At 38.5% G+C, this 19663-nt stretch overlaps 1 protein-coding gene across 1 annotated transcript; it reads left to right on the plus strand.

The window, feature by feature from the left end:
* The first annotated feature begins 805 nt into the window (after positions 1–805).
* LOC135207676 (histone H2B-like) lies at positions 806–1211 on the plus strand. The gene is given in 2 exon segments (XM_064239518.1): positions 806–866; positions 869–1211. Coding segments are annotated over 2 exon segments (369 nt in total). The 3' UTR covers positions 1177–1211.
* The last annotated feature ends 18452 nt before the right edge of the window (positions 1212–19663 follow it).

Raw genomic sequence — 19663 nt, forward strand, 5'->3', positions numbered from 1 at the left:
ATCAAAATTCCCTAGAACATGATGAACCCATAAAAAGAAATCTAACCACACAGCACTACGCAAGTTGCTTCGGCGATTTTTCATTTGCAACGATTAAAAAGGGGCTCCACCACTTGCAACCTTTAGCAACTGCAAGGCTTAAAACTACACCTTCCTTTAGGGAAAACGCTCCAAGGTCAAATTGCAGAAGCTGGGTCTTGCCTCGGAGAAAGCTCTGTCGAAACTATTCGGAATTGTATGATTTCGAAAATGAATTATTTAAAACACCACTAAATTACGAATTAATATTCAAGGGTAGGTTCTTCTTCTCTCTCTCTCTCTCTTCTCTCTCTCTCTCTCTCTCTCTCTCTCTGCTCCTCAACGGCGTGGTTGGTACGGTATTAGCGTCCCACTTCGGTGGTCGCGGGTTCAATTCTCGGCCATTCCATTGAGGAGTGAGAGATACGTATTTCTGGTGATAGAAGTTCACTCTCAACGTTGGTCCCGTTGCTGAATAACCACTGGTTCCATGAACACGTAAAAGCACCATACAAACAAACAAACAATCTCTCTCTCTCTCTCTCTCTCTCTCTCTCTCTCTACGGCAACACTTAATAAATAGAAATTGAATGACTTCTGACGCACTGCGTTTCATTAGATGCACGAATTGATATATAAATCTTTATACATGCTCTTCCACTCGGCCAGATTTTAATTAAGGGATAAATACTCGTCGAACATGAACTAATAACCGTTACCATAAATCAGAACGGATTTGACACTGCTTCTAATTCGACATAGCTGGTTTGACTCTATAGACGTCAGCATGCCGCCCAAGACTTCCGGAAAGGCCGCCAAAAAGGCTGGCAAGGCTCAGAAGAGCATTGCAAGGGTGATAAGAAAAAGAAAAGGAGGAGGAAGGAAAGTTATTCTATCTACATCTACAAGGTACTGAAGCAGGTCCACCCCGACACTGGTATCTCCTCCAAGGCCATGTCCATCATGAACTCCTTCGTCAACGACATCTTTGAGCGCATCGCTGCCGAGGCTTCCCGTCTGGCCCATTACAACAAGCGCTCTACCATCACCTCCCGGGAGATCCAGACTGCTGTCCGCCTCCTGCTGCCTGGTGAACTGGCTAAGCACGCCGTCTCTGAGGGCACCAAGGCCGTCACCAAATACACATCCTCCAAGTAAACTGGCAAAGTTTTGCTTGGCAGGCATTCTGTGTATATATTATATATATATATATATATATATATATATATATATATATATATATATATATATATATATATATATATGTGACGGTACTTACTTTCTTTGCACAGATCTAAGGTAACGTGTGCCGTGGAGGCTGTACTTTGGGGAATTAGGTAAAGGGGTTCTGTTAGGATGAGAAATTAATTGATATGTTTCTTTGCATTAAGTTTATTCTTCGTTAGGGGTTCTTACACCTGTTTTCCACCTTCTGAGTTACTGGCTCTTGATACTGATAAAACTTAATTGGCACTTGTTGCAATTACGATCTATAGGCACGAGGGCGAAATTTACTGAGTATTGATTGTCACTTTCACTGTCTTTGATTGCTTCGCACACCACACTTTTGCACCTGTTCTTCTTCTGGGGATTCTTCTGTCTTTCTCTGTTTTCACGGCCTCCCTATGCCACTGCAGTTCTTCCCCTCAGGTTCTCCCCGGTTGTTCTCTCCTCTTGCTTCTCTGTTTTCCCCTTTTTTTCTCTCTCGCCTGCTCTCTCTCTGTCTCGCCTTTTTGTTCAGTTGAAATCTCCTTAGCCCGCCTTGGATTTTTGGATTTTGACTGGGTGTGTGGCATTTTCTGAAAGACTTCTTGTGCCTTAGTGGCTGCAAACATTATACAAGACCGCCTTCCTGTCAGGTCTTCTACAGTAATTCGTAGGCTTTGAATTTGTATACGCCTCCTTCTTCATGTCCTGGCTTCTTAGGGGCGTATCCCTTGGTAACCTCATAGGCCATTCGTTGATACCCCTTTTGGGCTGTCTTATGACCAACACTCATGGCTTTTGATTCGTCGATACTAGAGGCCTACCTTTGGGAGGGTGGAGCTTTTAAGAATTTGGTACTTCCCTCTTTCTAACAACGGGTCATAGAATTCCTTTTAACGTATGCCAGATGGCTCTCTCTGACCTGTTCACGAAAGGAACGCCGATTAGTCATAGGCGCTAATGAGAGTAGTTTCCAATTTCTCGAAGATGCCTGGGCGATATCGCTGGTCACTAATCGCTGGTACGGACAGAGGCTTTTTGGGGGAGATGAAAACCAGATGTCTGATGGCTAAAAGCCTAATGTTTGGAGTAACAAAATCCCTTCGCTAAGAAAAATCATTATCGTATTATTCCCTTTCCCTTTCTTTCCTTGATTATATCCGTTTCGTGCCTTTTTCTTAAGTATTATTAAGTTATTGTCTTTTGGAATAACGACACTGTGCCACACTATTACAGTCTCGGCCCGCTACCTCGCTGACTCCGACAGCGTTATCTAAGCTGAAGCAAATATTATACCTACAAGAGGACTCCTAACTTATGCTTCTTGGAAATCATATTGAAACTTTAACTCAAAAACATCAAAAGTGAATGTAAACATGAGCAAATCCTTGATTAAGTAACATTAAGGGCAACAGTCAAAATTGAATGTAAACATGAATAAATTCTTGAGTAAGTAACATTCAGAGAAACATAAAAACTGAATATGAATATGAACAAATACTTGATTAAGGAACAAATACTTGATTAAGTAATTAAAGGAATCATCAAAGTGAATTCAATTATGAGTAAATCACATTAAGAAACGTGAAACTGAATGCAAACAAAACTAAATCACCAAAAAATAAGAAAAACTGAAAGTTAAACATACATAAGCCCTTAAGTCACAAAGTTATATAAATGCATGGTAGAAGCAAAAAATAATGGTAACTATCCAAGTTTACAGTACATGATTGGTTCAGTCCTCAGTCCTATTCTATCTAGGTGGATATCGTCTTTCTTTATGGAAAAATAAATTTCGTTCTTCGTTGACGACACTTGATGGCTTCTTGTTTGCTGCGACCTGTTGTTTGGTGACAAGTCTTTGGAGAAAATATCCTTGTGTATTTGTATGCAATAACAAGTGTGTCCTTGACTTCCTACTGAGAGTGTGTATTGTGTTTATGCAAAATTTCATTGGACATTCTTACTGTAATTTTCTGAGTAACCTAGTACATTAAACTATATAACTTCACTTGCTTGATACTAAAACAAAATTGGCAACTCGGTTAAAGGAACCGGTTAGTGGTTAATACTTGTAGGTTTCTTCTACTGTGAAAACAATTAGTTAGTTTTCACCAATCCATATCTTGTTAGTAAGTTTTCAACAACTACTATCTTGTTAATGAGTCTTCATCAATTAACTTCTTGTTAGTGAGTCTTCATCGATTAATATCTTATTAGTAAGTTATCATCAATCAACATCTAATGGATTTGAACAAAGTAAGTATATTAATTACCCCTTCAAAATCTTGATCATTTCTAAAACGAATTCTCTTATCTTAAAAATCTCTTAATGTCTATCTTAACCCATCTTATTTATTCTTTTACTTCTAAGAATGTTCTCATGGAACGATTAAGCTTAATATACGTCTTGAAATTCTTATACTGCGCTTTGAACCGTTTCTTACATACCCAAATATTTCCCTTCAAGTCAAAATTAATTTGAAGTTAGTGCACATAACTCAAAAAAATTGCTACAAACCAACTAATTCAAGTAAGAATTGCAACAATAAAAGATTATTCCTAAGTCGACCGATGAGGGTAAACTTAGCGATAACGAAATCAAATAAATACATGGGAATAACTGGATGAATTAATGGGTTTGTTCTTCTATTTCACTGAAAAGTGACTCTTCTATTTCTTAGGTTATATCTAGTTCCTTCTTCTGGAATTTCTTCTGACGACTCTGTCATTTCGGATTCTTCGACTTCTTTGGTTCTCTTGACTTTGTCCTTGTTTATCCCAAAATTCTTCTTCTTCTAATGATTCAGCATATGTGGAAGGCATTTGGTTATTCATTTTCTTAACCTTTATCTTAGTTTCTTGTACGTCTACGACCTTGTATGGTCCTGTGAATTTTGTGGCTAACTTATAATTAATACCACTTCTTACTTCCTTCTTAATATAGACTTCATCTCCTTTCTTGTAGTCTACAGGCCTTAATCCTTCTTGATGCTTCTCTATCATATTCTGCTGGGCTTCTTCTAGATTCTTGTGCAATTGCTTGTGTATTACTTAAAGTTTCCGATTCTTATCTTCATGATATCCTTCAAGTAATTTAGGCTGTATTGGCTGATTCAGCCATGCATAAGGTAATCTGGGTCATATCCCATCAAGGCTTTATGGGAGTTGCTCGAGTACTCGTATGATGTCTTGCATTTAATGATAATTGGACTAAAGGTAAATTGACCGTCCCAGTCAGGATCCTGTCCTACTGTGTGACGTAATACGTCTAAAACCTTCCTGTTATTCCTTTCTACTAAGCCATTACTAGCTGGGTGATACGGCTGTATCGCTACCTTTTCTACCTTAAAGGCGTTACAAATTTCTTGAACTAATGAGTTGTTGAACTCGGTCCAATTCTTATCAGAGATAATGAGCTGTGGGGCAGAATATCTGCAAAATATCTTATCGAAGAGAGCGATTGCACAATCCTTGGCACTTTTACTAGTTAGTGGTACCAACTCTGTATATCTCGTGAGCGCGTCGATACATACTAGTATATTCTTATTCCCTTCACTCGTGGTATGAAGATTTGTGATGAATATCAATAGATACTCTTTCGAAAGGAGTTCTGTGGGATAGGATATTTCCCTAGTGGTAACTTCCTTGTCTGTTCTTCCTTTGTAGCTGTTGCATGTATTGCAGCTCTTCAACATAATTACTAACATCCTTGTGAATTCCCTTCCAATGGAAAGTTCTTTGGATTAATCTAATTGTCTCATCCCTTCCTGGGTGAGCTCTCATGTCATCATCGTGCATTAGCTCAATGACCTTGTTTCTTAGACTCTTAGGTACTAACCTTTTGTGCAGTACACCTAGAAATTGACCAAATGGGTCATATTCGTGACACATCCAAATTAATACGCCATCTATGTCCGTTAATGCATCTGTGGGACATCCAACCTTCCTACCTAGTTCGGTTAATTCTTGTTGGCTGTGTTTCCTTTCGTTTCTAACGTATTTAAACAGTTCCCTTATATCTTCATCTCTTTCTTGTTCCTTTATGAAATTTTGCCGGGAAAGCTCCTCTGTATAATGCATGGTGAGTACATTTACGTCATTGCACATTGTTTCATTCTTTTCTTCTTCTTGACTTATCATATTTATACTATCACATTGTGACACATATCTTGATAATGCATCTGCTACCTTATTCGTCTTCCCAGGGACATATCTACACTTCTATGTCATAATCTTGGGCTGTCATGAACCAACGGCTCTTCGTCCAGAAAAATTAGGGTTCTTTAGCATTTCTACTGCGGCTGAATGATCCGTAACACGGTTATCTTGTAACCAAAAATGATATATCTGAAATGCTTTAAAGCGTCTATAATAGCTAGAGACTCGAGTCTGTTACTGAGTAGTTCACTTCTGAGGGCTTTAATTTCCTACTGTAATAAGCTATGGCATTATACTTGTTATCTTGTCTTTGCATTAAACATGCTTCTATACCAATGTGGCTTGCATCCGTGGCTAAAAAGAATTCTTTGCCAAAGTCTGGGAGCTAAGTACTGGGGGGTGTGTTTAATCTTTCCTTCAATTCATCAAATGCTTCTTGCTGCTTGTCTGTCCATGTAAATGATACGTGTTCCTTTAAAAGTTCAGTTAGTGGTGCGGATATGACTGCAAAGTTCCCTATGAACTTGCGGTAAAATCCTGCTAAACCTAAGAATGACTTTACGTCCTTCTTGCACTGAGGTGTAGGATATTCCTTGATTGACTTTATCTTTAAGTCGTTTACTTCTACGCCCTTTTCACTTAGTGTATGCCCAAGGTAGTCTATTTTCCTTTTAAGGAAGTTACACTTCTTTAATTTAAGCTTCAGGTTGGCTTTTCTTAATCTCTTTAGGACTTCTCTGACTAAGTCTATATGTTCCTCTATAGTGTCTGTTGCTATTACCAAATCATCTATGTAACAGTGTACGTCTTTGCCTAGTAAATCGCCCAAAATTTTATCCATTAATCTTACAAAAGTTACCGGGCTTGACTTTAGACCAAAGGGCATTCTTACATACTGGTATCTGCCGTTACTAGTGGAAAAGCAGTCAAAGGTTTACTTTCTTCGTCTAGAGGGATCTGCAAGAGTCCCTGCAATAAATCTATGGTGGTGAAGTATCTCTTGGACCCTATAGTGGCGATAAGATCTCGCATTGACGGCATTGGATAAGGATCATTTTCAGTAATTTGGTTCAATTTTCTGAAATCCACAACTATTCTATAAGTTTTGTCTCTTTTAGGAACTAGCAAAAGTGGAAAGGACCATGGGGATTTAGATGGTTCTATTATTCCTTGCCTATTCATTCTTTGTACTTCCCTTTCAATGATCTCCTTCTGGGAATGTGCTACTCTGTAAGCTGGTATGTAAATTGGCTTTGTGTTCGATGGAATGTCTATCTTGTGCGTTATTTCGCGTGTATTTCCCAAGGTGTCGCCGTCAAGAGCGACTATATCCTTATATTCGCACAATAAGTCTATGAATTCTTCTCTAACATGGTTTTCCTTAATGTCCTTTAAATGAAATCCTATTTTAGCTCTTCTCAGTTTTTATGTCCTGAGCGTAATTTCATTTCCTTTACTAATTGCTGCTACGTGTTTCCCGTTCTACAACTCGATAGGTATGGAGTATACTTCTGCTAGGCCTATCTCTGTACCTGGTGTTAACTTAACCTTTCCTCCTCTGTTATTCGTAATCTGTAATGCTATTTTGCTCTGTCTGACTTCATGTAAACTAGAAGAATAATGTATTCCATTTACTTGCGACTTTTCAGTAAGCGTGAGAATTTCCTTTCCCTTCAAAAATCGGATTTACTGTACATTCTACCCACGTACTTTCTCCTGTTTAAGTCTTAATTCCCTTTCTAACTTTAAATAAGTGCATTGATTTGATTCTAAGAGGTTAATGATCTGTTGTGAACTCGTGATGCATTCTGGATATCTTCCTCTGTCTTATCCTTCTTTAAGAACCTGACCTTTCATCGTGGGATTCTCTTGAGTCTGGGTTCTTTTAATTGACTTGCATATTGGTATTCTATCTCACGACCGTTGTTTAATCACTAGTTGTTCTCTAGGGCATCAATGCTTATACCTTGTCTAGCCATAGTTGGATAACCTATCAACAAATGAGCAAAGCTAAATTGTATATCTCTGGCTACCAGAACATTTTCTCTTAGTGCAATTCTTCCTAGCCTGAATGGAAAATCTAACTGTCCAATTACGTGGATATCATTACCCTGGACGTCTGTGATTCTACAATCTACTGCTGTGTTCAAACTTAAGTGAGAAAAATACAACCGATACACCTTTTCTGACATTATATTCTTAGGACTACCTGTATCAAAGAATGTAATAATAGGTTTCTCTAAACCGACATGTGCGGGAAATAATGGTCTATAATTATATTCATTCCTACATCAACTTTGCTAACCTGTGTAGCTGGGCTTAGCCTTGACATTCCGGACGTTCTCTCTGTTATAGAGGAAGATTCATTGTACCAGTAAGCAGAAAATTTCCCATTGCGTCGTCTGACATTGACTGAACTGGTTGATACCCTATACTTGCTGTTTGATTAGCATATCTATTTGGACGAATCCCTATTTCCTCTAGCTGGGGGAGAGTTGACTATTGTTTCTACTTCTGCTCTCGACTGAGATCTACCTCTAGGAGCTGAAACAAATTTATTTCTGCATTCTCGGGCACTATGTCCTGTTCTCTTATGGAAAGGACAGAAGGCTATCCCTCGGCAGTCACTGGCATAATGTCCTCTCTTCTGACAGTTATAACACGTACTGTCGAAAATCTCCTTGAGAAGATTTACCTGGCATCTTATTCTGATTTCTAGATGGTGTCTTAGATCTATTTGGACCCCTTTCTTTTTGTCCTATAGAGACTAAAGGTCTGTATATAGGATTCCCTTCATGGTCTTCTACCTAAGATTTTTGTTTCCTCCTTCTTCAATCTCTGCTACACATCGGATGTCTCCCACTTACGAGTCATCCTTGCAATAACTTCCGTTGGCAGGCTTCCAATCATTATTGCTAGTCTAAATATTTTTTTAACATGACTCATTAGCGTTTTTTTGCTTGCCTCCTTCTACCTCTATCCAACCTGTGGTTTCCATGAAGTTACCCCATTCATTCATATTGTTATACAACTGAGAGCTAAACTCTTGATAACGTCTTTCGTCTAACTTAAATTGACGCACTAACCTTGCCAAGCTAGTAACTGGATCTCTTTCACCAACTGTGGAATAGACCTTCCTAAAATACCGTTTCAGTTCCTTCCCAATTCTTAAAGATCTCGGTAAGTCTCGGAGTGGACGTACCGTTCTAAGTCTCCTCCGGCTTCCAAATCAAGATAACTCTTGGCTTCAATAAGCTTTTCTCTATCTGTCCCCGTTATGCTATCTAGGCGTGTCTCCACCTGCTCTATCCAGTTCTCTAAGTTACAAGCTAACTGACCATCCTTTCTTCCGCAAAATTTAGCTATGTGATTAATCACATGTCCCTTATGTGTTCCCATTACTGCTGCGCTCGAATTCGCGGACTGTGTACCTTCCGGCATGGTTAATTTCCTTGTTTGACTTCTCGTGAGCACAGGCGTTCTTACGTTCTGATAAGGAGTCGGTCTCCCTTTGACCATCGACTCGTTAATGGAAATTTTCTTAAGTACTGAGTATCATTAAAAGTATCAAAGTTATGACAGTATTAACCCGAAAGAAAATGATAATAACAATAAAGTATTTTTACTAAAGTATTCGATCACCAAAAAAATAAAAGAATTTTCCCCAGAAATATTCTCAAAGTCTTACGTTACCTGTAAGCGATTCTTAAATAACAACAAAAACCCTCTTAACTGTAACTGTAAAACGATACTGAACTGACCGTAAAGTGTACGCTAACGAGAGACCTCCCGTGAATTACCCTTGTTATCCTAAACAAACAAAATAAAAACAAGTAAACATTCACTCGACGTAACAAGTAAAAAGCAAATACTAAAACAAAAAAAAACAAAGTACAAGAAATCACAAAAACAACCAAAATCACAAAAAATAACATAAAATGACACAATCAAAAATTCAAATTAAAATTTAGAGTTATTGGTTAGTAAATACAAATGTTCGGGAAAAGGTCTTAGTAGCTGATTAGTTATAATTAGTAAAATGAAATATCGTAGAGTTTTCGTTGCCAAAAAAAAAAAGGTTCAGTGTGAAAATCTTTTAATCTTGAAAACACCAGGAATTGTCTAACTGAAATGTTAATCGCGTAATTACTTTTAAAAATAAAGTTTAATGTTATGTAAGTGTGGGGACATTTATTTGGACTTAACTTCTTTCGTCTTCTTCGGCACCCGGGTTTACGTCTGACCGCTTGCGTTCGCCTACCAGCGCGTTGAATGATGCGTTGTTACGTCTGCGGGAAGGGGACTTCTCTCTCTCTCTCGATTGATGTTGACTGTTGCGTTTTTCGGGATCGTTTTCTTTCCTCTTGATCTTTTTCTTCATGCTTTCGACATCTTGTTCTTCTAGTGGAAACGACTGTTCTTGTTCTTCAGAGTGGAGTTTTACTTTCGCAAAGTGTGGGTGGCTTTTTTTGGAGCGCTTTTATTGTTACAACTCGGTAACTGTCCTTGTATTTGGGGAAGCACTGGTAACTGTCTTTGGGGAGAACTTTCTTTTTCGAGTGGCGTGAATGGATTGAAACTCTTATGCCGACGCTAAACTTTTGATTCCCTTTCGCGGCCGCTGTCTTTAAACTGTCATTCGTGTCGCTAATCACCATTTCTTTGCTGTCTCTTTGTCTCTCCTATCCTTACCGCTCGACTTCAATTAATCTTGTCACTATATCAATCTTTATCTCATCGTATCCCATCGCTCTGCCCCACCAATAAATCTGTGACGGTACTTACTTTCTTTGCACAGATCTAAGGTAACGTGTGCCGTGGAGGCTGTACTTTGGGGAATTAGGTAAAGGGGTTCTGTTAGGATGAGAAATTAATTTATATGTTTCTTTGCATTAAGTTTATTCTTCGTTAGGGTTCTTACACTGTTTTCCACCTTCTGAGTTACTGGGCTCTTGGACTGATAAAAACTTAATTGGCACTTGTTGCAATTACGAGTCTATAGGCACGAGGGAAATTTACTGAGTATTGATTGTCACTTTCACTGTCTTTGATTGCTTCGCACACCACACTTTTGCACCTGTTCCTTCTGGGGATTCTTCTGTCTTTTCTCGTTTCACGGCCATGCCACTGCAGTTCTCACAGGCTCCCGGTTGTTCTCTCTCTTGGCTTCTCTGTTCCCTTTTTTCTCTCTCCCTTTTCTGCCTGTCTCTCTCTGTCTCGCCTTTTGTTCAGTGAATTCTTCTTAGCCCCGCCTTTGGATTTTTGGATTGACTGGGACTGGGTGTGGCATTTTCTGAAAGACTTCTGTGCCTTAGTGGCTGCAAACATTATACAAGACCGCCTTCCTGTCAGGTCTTCTACAGTAATTCGTAGGCTTTGAATTTGTATCGCCTCCTTCTTCATGTCCTGGCTTCTTAGGGGCGTATCCCTTGGTAACCCTCATAGGCCATTCGTTGATACCCCTTTTGGGCTGTCTTATGACCAACACTCATGGTTTTTGATTCGTCGATACTAGAGGCCTACCTTTGGGTGGGTGGAGCTTTTAAGAATTTGGTAACTTCCCTCTTTCTAACAACGGGTCATAGAATTCCTTTTTAACGTATGCCAGATGGCTCTCTTGACCTGTTCACGAAAGGAACGCCGATTAGTCATAGGCGCTAATGAGAGTAGTTCCAATTTCTCGAAGTATGCCTGGGCGATATCGCTGGTCACTAATCGCTGGTACGGACAGAGGCTTTTTGGGGGAGATGAAAACCAGATGTCTGATGGCTAAAAGCCTAATGTTTGGAGTAACAAAATCCCTTCGCTAAGAAAAATCATTATCGTATTATTCCCTTTCCCTTTCTTCCTTATTATCCGTTTCGTGCCTTTTTCTTAAGTATATTAAGTTATTGTCTTTTGGAATAACGACACTGTGCCACACTATTACAGTCTCGGCCCGCTACCTCGCTGACTCCGACAGCGTTATCTAAGCTGAAGCAAATATTATACCTACAAGAGGACTCCTAACTTATGCTTCTTGGAAATCATATTGAAACTTTGACTCAAAAACATCAAAAGTGAATGTAAAACATGAGCAAATCCTTGATTAAGTAACATTAAGGGCAACAGTCAAAATTGAATGTAAACTGAATAAATTCTTGAGTAAGTAACATTCAGAGAAACATAAAAACTGAATATGAATATGAACAAATACTTGATTAAGGAACAAAATACTTGATTAAGTAATTAAAGGAATCATCAAAGTGAATTCAATTATGAGTAAATCACATTAAGAAACGTGAAACTGAATGCAAACAAAACTAAATCACCAAAAAATAAGAAAAACTGAAAGTTAAACATACATAAGCCCTTAAGTCACAAAGTTATATAAATGCATGGTAGAAGCAAAAAATAATGGTAACTATCCAAGTTTACAGTACATGATTGGTTCAGTCCTCTGTCCTATTCTATCTAGGTGGATATCGTCTTTCTTTATGGAAAAAATAAATTTCGTTCTTCGTTGACGACACTTGATGGCTTCTTGTTTGCTGCGACCTGTTGTTGGTGACAAGTCTTTGGAGAAAATATCCTTGTGTATTTGTATGCAATAAACAAGTGTCCCCTTGACTTCCTACTGAGAGTGTGTATTGTGTTTATGCAAAATTTCATTGGGACATTCTTACTGTAATTTTCTGAGTAACCTAGTACATTAAACTATATAACTTCACTTGCTTGATACTAAAACAAAATTGGCAACTCGGTTAAAGAACCGGTTAGTGGTTAATACTTGTAGGTTTCTTCTACTGTGAAAAACAATTAGTTAGTTTTCACCAATCCATATCTGTTAGTAAGTTTCAACAAATACTATCTTGTTAATGAGTCTTCATCAATTAACTTCTTGTTAGTGAGTCTTCATCGATTAATATCTTATTAGTAAGTTATCATCAATCAACATCTAATGGATTTGAAACAAAGTAAGTATATTAATTACCCCTTCAAAATCTTGATCATTTCTAAAACGAATTCTCTTATCTTAAAATCTCTTAATGTCTATCTTAACCCATCTTACTTTATTCTTTTAACTTCTAAGAATGTTCTCATGGAACGATTAAGCTTAATATACGTCTTTGAAATTTTCTTATACCGGCTGCGCTTTGAACCGTTTCTTACATACCCAAATATTCCCTTCAAGTCAAAATTAATTTGAAGTTAGTGCACATAACTCAAAAAAATTGCTACAAACAACTAATTCAAGTAAGATTGCAACAATAAAAGATTATTCCTAAAGTCGACCCGATGAGGGTAAACTTAGCGATAACGAAATCAAATAAAACAATACATGGAATAAACTGGATGAATTAATGGGTTTGTTCTTCTATTTCACTGAAAAGTGACTCTTCTATTTCTTAGGTTATATCTAGTTCCTTCTTCTGGAATTTCTTCTGACGACTCTGTCATTTCGGATTCTTCGACTTCTTTGGTTCTCTTGACTTTGTCCTTGTTTATCCAAAAATTCTCTTCTTCTAATGATTCAGCATATGTGGAAGGCATTTGGTTATTCATTTTCTTAACCTTTATCTTAGTTTCTTGTACGTCTACGACCTTGTATGGTCCTGTGAATTTTGTGGCTAACTTATAATTAATACCACTTCTTACTTCCTTCTTAATATAGACTTCATCTCCTTTCTTGTAGTCTACAGGCCTTAATCCTTCTTGATGCTTCTACTATCATATTCTGCTGGGCTTCTTCTAGATTCTTGTGCAATTGCTTGTGTATTACTTTAAAGTTTCCGATTCTTATCTTCATGATATCTTCAGAGTAATTAGGCTGTATTGGCTGATTCAGCCATGCATAAGGTAATCTGGGTTCATATCCCATCAAGGCTTTTATGGGAGTTGTCTCGAGTACTCGTATGATGTCTTGCATTTAATGATAATTGGACTAAAGGTAAATTGACGTCCAGTCAGGATCCTGTCCTACTGTGTGACGTAATACGTCTAAAACCTTCCTGTTATTCCTTTCTACTAAGCCATTACTAGCTGGGTGATACGGCTGTATCGCTACCTTTTCTACCTTAAAGGCGTTACAAATTTCTTGAACTAATGAGTTGTTGAACTCGGTCCCATTATCAGAGATAATGAGCTGTGGGGCAGAATATCTGCAAAATATCTTATCGAAGAGAGCGATTGCACAATCCTTGGCACTTTTACTAGTTAGTGGTACCAACTCTGTATATCTCGTGAGCGCGTCGATACATACTAGTATATTCTTATTCCCTTTACTCGTGGTATGAAGATTTGTGATAAGATCAATAGCTAACCTCTTTCGAAAGGAGTCTGTGGGATAGGATATTTCCCTAGTGGTACTTCCTTGTCTGTTCTTCCTTTGTAGCTGTTGCATGTATGCAGCTCTTCACATAATTACTAACATCCTTGTGAATTCCCTTCCAATGGAAAGTTCTTTGGATTAATCTAATTGTCTCATCCCTTCCTGGGTGAGCTCTCATGTCATCATCGTGCATTAGCTCAATGACCTTGTTTCTTAGACTCTTAGGTACTAACCTTTTGTGCAGTACACCTAGAAATTGACCAAATGGGTCATATTCGTGACACATCCAAATTAATACGCCATCTATGTCCGTTAATGCAATCTGTGGGACATCCACCTTCCTACCTAGTTCGGTTAATTCTTGTTGGCTGTGTTTCCTTTCGTTTCTAACGTATTTAAACAGTTCCCTTATATCTTCATCTCTTTCTTGTTCCTTTATGAAATTTTGCCGGGAAAGCTCCTCTGTGTAATGCATGGTGAGTACATTACGTCATTGCACATTGTTTCATTCTTTCTTCTTCTTGACTTATCATATTTATACTATCACCTTGTGACACATATCTTGATAATGCATCTGCTACCTTATTCGTCTTCCCAGGGACATATCTCACTTCTATGTCATAATCTTGGGCTGTCATGAACCAACGGGCTCTTCGTCCAGAAAAATTAGGGTTCTTTAGCATTTCTACTGCGGCTGAATGATCCGTGAACACGGTTATCTTGTGTAACCAAAAATGATATATCTGAAAATGCTTTAAAGCGTCTATAATAGCTAGAGACTCGAGGTCTGTTACTGAGTAGTTCACTTCTGAGGGCTTCAATTTCCTACTGTAATAAGCTATGGCATTATACTTGTTATCTTGTCTTTGCATTAAACATGCTTCTATACCAATGTGGCTTGCATCCGTGGCTAAAAGAATTCTTTGCCAAAGTCTGGGAAGCTAAGTACTGGGGGGTGTGTTAATCTTTCCTTCAATCATCAAATGCTTCTTGCTGCTTGTCTGTCCATGTAAATGATACGTGTTTCCTTTAAAAGTTCAGTTAGTGGTGCGGATATGACTGCAAAGTTCCCTATGAATTGCGGTAAAAATCCGCTAAACCTAAGAATGACTTTACGTCCTTCTTGCACTGAGGTGTAGGATATTCCTTGATTGACTTTATCTTTAAGTCGTTTACTTCTACGCCCTTTTCACTTAGTGTATGCCCAAGGTAGTCTATTTTCCTTTTAAGGAAGTTACACTTCTTTAATTTAAGCTTCAGGTTGGCTTTTCTTAATCTCTTTAGGACTTCTCTGACTAAGTCTATATGTTCCTCTATAGTGTCTGTTGCTATTACCAATCATCTATGTAACAAGTGTACGTCTTTGCCTAGTAAATCGCCCAAAATTTTATCCATTAATCTTACAAAGTTACCGGGCTTGACTTTAGACCAAAGGGCATTCTTACATACTGGTATCTGCCGTTACTAGTGGAAAAAGCAGTCAAAGGTTTACTTTCTTCGTCTAGAGGGATCTGCAAGAATCCCTGCAATAAATCTATGGTGGTGAAGTATCTCTTGGACCCTATAGTGGCGATAAGATCTCGCATTGACGGCATTGGATAAGGATCATTTTCAGTAATTTGGTTCAATTTTCTGAAATCCACAACTATTCTATAAGTTTTGTCTCTTTTAGGAACTAGCAAAAGTGGAAAGGACCATGGGGATTTAGATGGTTCTATTATTCCTTGCCTATTCATTCTTTGTACTTCCCTTTCAATGATCTCCTTCTGGAATGTGCTACTCTGTAAGCTGGTATGTAAATTGGCTTTGTGTTCGATGGAATGTCTATCTTGTGCGTTATTTCGCGTGTATTTCCCAAGGTGTCGCCGTCAAGAGCGACTATATCCTTATATTCGCACAATAAGTCTATGAATTCTTCTCTAACATGGTTTTCCCCTTAATGGTCCTTTAAAGGAAATGAAATCCTATTTTAGCTCTTCTCAGTTTTATGTCCTGAGCGTAATTTTCATTTCCTTTACTAATTGCTGCTACTGTTTCCCGTTCTACAACTCGGATAGGTATGGAGTATACTTCTGCTAGGCCTATCTCTGTACCTGGTGTTAACTTAACCTTTCCTCCTCTGTTATTCGTAATCTGTAATGCTATTTTGCTCTGTCTGACTTCATGTAAACTAGAAGAATAATGTATTCCATTTACTTGCGACTTTTCAGTAAGCGTGAGAATTTCCTTTTCCTTCAAAATCGGATTTACTGTACATTCTACCCACGTACTTTCTCCTGGTTTAAGTCTTAATTCCCTTTCTAACTTTAAAAATAAGTGCATTGATTTGATTCTAAGAGGTTAATGATCTGTTGTGAACTCGTGATGCATTCGGATCTTCCCTCTGTCTTATCCTTCTTTAAGATACCTTTCATCGTGGGATTCTCTTGAGTCTGGGTTCTTTTAATTGACTTGCATATTGGTATTCTAGAAATCTCACGACCGTTGTTAATCACTAGTTGTTCTCTAGGGGCATCAATGCTTATACCTTGTCTAGCCATAGTTGGATAACCTATCAACAAATGAGCAAAAGCTAATTGTATATCTCTGGCTACCAGAACATTTTCTCTTAGTGCAATTCTTCCTAGCCTGAATGGAAAATCTAACTGTCCAATTACGTGGATATCATTACCTGGACGTCTGTGATTCTACAATCTACGGCGTGTTCAAACTTAAGTGAGAAAAATACAACCGATACACCTTTTCTGACATTATATTCTTAGGACTACCTGTATCAAAGAATGTAATAATAGGTTTCTCTAAACCGACATGTGCGGGAAATAATGGTCTATAATTATATTCATTTCCTACATCAACTTTGCTAACCTGTGTAGCTGGGCTTAGCCTTGACATTCGGACGTTCTCTCTGTTATAGAGGAAGATTCATTGTACCAGTAAGCAGAAATTTCCCATTGCGTCGTCTGACATTGACTGAACTGGTTGATACCCTATACTTGCTGTTTGATTAGCATATCTATTTGGGACGGAATCCCTATTTCCTCTAGCTGGGGGAGATTGACTATTGTTTCTACTTCTGCCTCTCGACTGAGATCTACCTCTAGGAGCTGAAACAAATTTATTTCTGCATTCTCGGGCACTATGTCCTGTTCTCTTATGGAAAGGACAGAAGGCTATCCCTCGGCAGTCACTGGCATAATGTCCTCTCTTCTGACAGTTATAACACGTGACTGTCGAAAATCCTCCTTGAGAAGATTTACCTGGCATCTTATTCTGATTTCTAGATGGTGTCTTAGATCTATTTGGACCCCTTTCTTTTTGTCCTATAGCGACTAAAGGTCTGTATATAGGATTCCCTTCAGGTCTTCTACCTAAGATTTTTGTTCCTCCTCTTCAATCTCTGCTACACCATCGGATGTCTCCCACTTACGAGTCATCCTTGCAATAACTTCCGTTGGCAGGCTTCCAATCATTATTGCTAGTCTAAAATATTTTTTTAACACTGACTCATTAGCGTTTTTTGCTTGCCTCTTCTACCTCTATCCAACCTGTGGTTTCCATGAAGTTACCCCATTCATTCATATTGTTATACAACTGAGAGCTAAACTCTTGATAACGTCTTTCGTCTAACTTAAATTGACGCACTAACCTTGCCAAGCTAGTAACTGGATCTCTTTCACCAACTGTGGAATAGACCTTCCTAAAATACCGTTTCAGTTCTTCCCAATTCTTAAGATCTCGGTAATCTCGGAGTGGACGTAGCGTTCTAAGTCTCCTCCGGCTTCCAAATCAAGATAACTCTTGGCTTCAATAAGCTTTTCTCTATCTGTCCCCGTTATGCTATCTAGGCGTGTCTCCACCTGCTCTATCCAGTTCTCTAAGTTACAAGCTAACTGACCATCCTTTCTTCCGCAAAATTTAGCTATGTGATTAATCACATGTCCCTTATGTGTTCCCATTACTGCTGCGCTCGAATTTGCGGACTGTGTACCTTCCTTGTTTGACTTCTCGTGAGCACAAGCGTTCTTACGTTCTGATAAGAAGTCGGTCTCCCTTTTGGCCATCGACTCGTTAATGGAAATTTTCTTAAGTACTGAGTATCATTAAAGTATCAAAGTTATGACAGTATTAACCCGAAAGAAAATGATAATAACAATAAAGTATTTTTACTAAAGTATTCGATCACCAAAAAAATAAAAGAATTTTCCCCAGAAATATTCTCAAAGTCTTACGTTACCTGTAAGCGATTCTTAAATAACAACAAAAACCCTCTTAACTGTACTGGTAAAACGATACTGAACTGACCGTAAAGTGTACGCTAACGAGAGACCTCCCGTGAATTACCCCTGTTATCCTAAACAAACAAAATAAAAACAAGTAAACATTCACTCGACGTAACAAGTAAAAAGCAAATACTAAAACAAAAAAAAACAAAGTACAAGAAATCACAAAACAACCAAAATCACAAAAAATAACATAAAATGACACAATCAAAATTCAAATTAAAATTTAGAGTTATTGGTTAGTAAATACAAATGTTCGGGGAAAGGTCTTAGTAGCTGATTAGTTATAATTAGTAAAATGAAATATCGTAGAGTTTTCGTTGCCAAAAAAAAAAGGTTCAGTGTGAAAATCTTTTAATCTTGAAACACCAGGAATTGTCTAACTGAAATGTTAATCGCGTAATTTACTTTTAATAAAGTTTAATGTTATGTAAGTGTGGGGACATTTATTTGGACTTAACTTCTTTCGTCTTCTTCGGCACCCGGGTTTACGTCTGACCGCTTGCGTTCGCCTACCAGCGCGTTGAATGATGCGTTGTTACGTCTGCGGGAAGGGGACTTCTCTCTCTCTCTCGATTGCGTTGACTGTTGCGTTTTCGGGATCGTTTTCTTTCCTCTTGATATTTTTCTTCATGCTTTCGACATCTTGTTCTTCTAGTGGAACGACTGTTCTTGTTCTTCAGAGTGGAGTTTTACTTTCGCAAAGTGTGGGTGGCTTTTTTTGGAGCGCTTTTATTGTTACAACTCGGTAACTGTCCTTGTATTTGGGGAAGCACTGGTAACTGCTTTGGGGTGAGAACTTTCTTTTTCGAGTGGCGTGAATGGATTGAAATCTCTTATGCCGACGCTAAACTTTTGATTCCCTTTCGCGGCCGCTGTCTTTAACTGTCATTCGTGTCGCTAATCACCATTTCTTTGCTGTCTCTTTTGTCTCTTCCTATCCTTACCGCTCGACTTCCAATTAATCTTGTCACTATCTCAATCTTTATCTCATCGTATCCCATCGCTCTGCCACCAATAAATCTGTGACGGTACTTACTTTCTTTGCACAGATCTAAGGTAACGTGTGCCGTGGAGGCTGTACTTTGGGGAATTAGGTAAAGGGGTTCTGTTAGGATGAGAAATTAATTTATATGTTTCTTTGCATTAAGTTATTCTTCGTTAGGGGTTCTTACACCTGTTTTCCACCTTCTGAGTTACTGGGCTCTTGGACTGATAAAACTTAATTGGCACTTGTTGCAATTACGAGTCTATAGGCACGAGGGAAATTTACTGAGTATTGATTGTCACTTTCACTGTCTTTGATTGCTTCGCCACACACTTTTGCACCTGTTCTTCTTCTGGGGATTCTTCTGTCTTTCTCTGTTTCACGGCCATGCCACTGCAGTTCTCCCCTCAGGCTCCCGGTGTTCTCTCTCTTGGCTTCTCTGTTCCCCTTTTTCTCTCTCCCTTTTCTGCCTGCTCTCTCTCTGTCTCGCCTTTTTGTTCAGTTGAATCTCCTTAGCCCCGCCTTTGGATTTTTGGATTTTGACTGGGTGTGGCATTTTCTGAAAGACTTCTTGTGCCTTAGTGGCTGCAAACATTATACAAGACCGCCTTCCTGTCAGGTCTTCTACAGTAATTCGTAGGCTTTGAATTTGTATATGCCTCCTTCTTCATGTCCTGGCTTCTTAGGGGCGTATCCCTT

This window comes from Macrobrachium nipponense, chromosome 34 (assembly GCF_015104395.2).
Source record: "Macrobrachium nipponense isolate FS-2020 chromosome 34, ASM1510439v2, whole genome shotgun sequence".
NCBI classification, from domain to species: Eukaryota; Metazoa; Arthropoda; class Malacostraca; order Decapoda; family Palaemonidae; genus Macrobrachium; species Macrobrachium nipponense.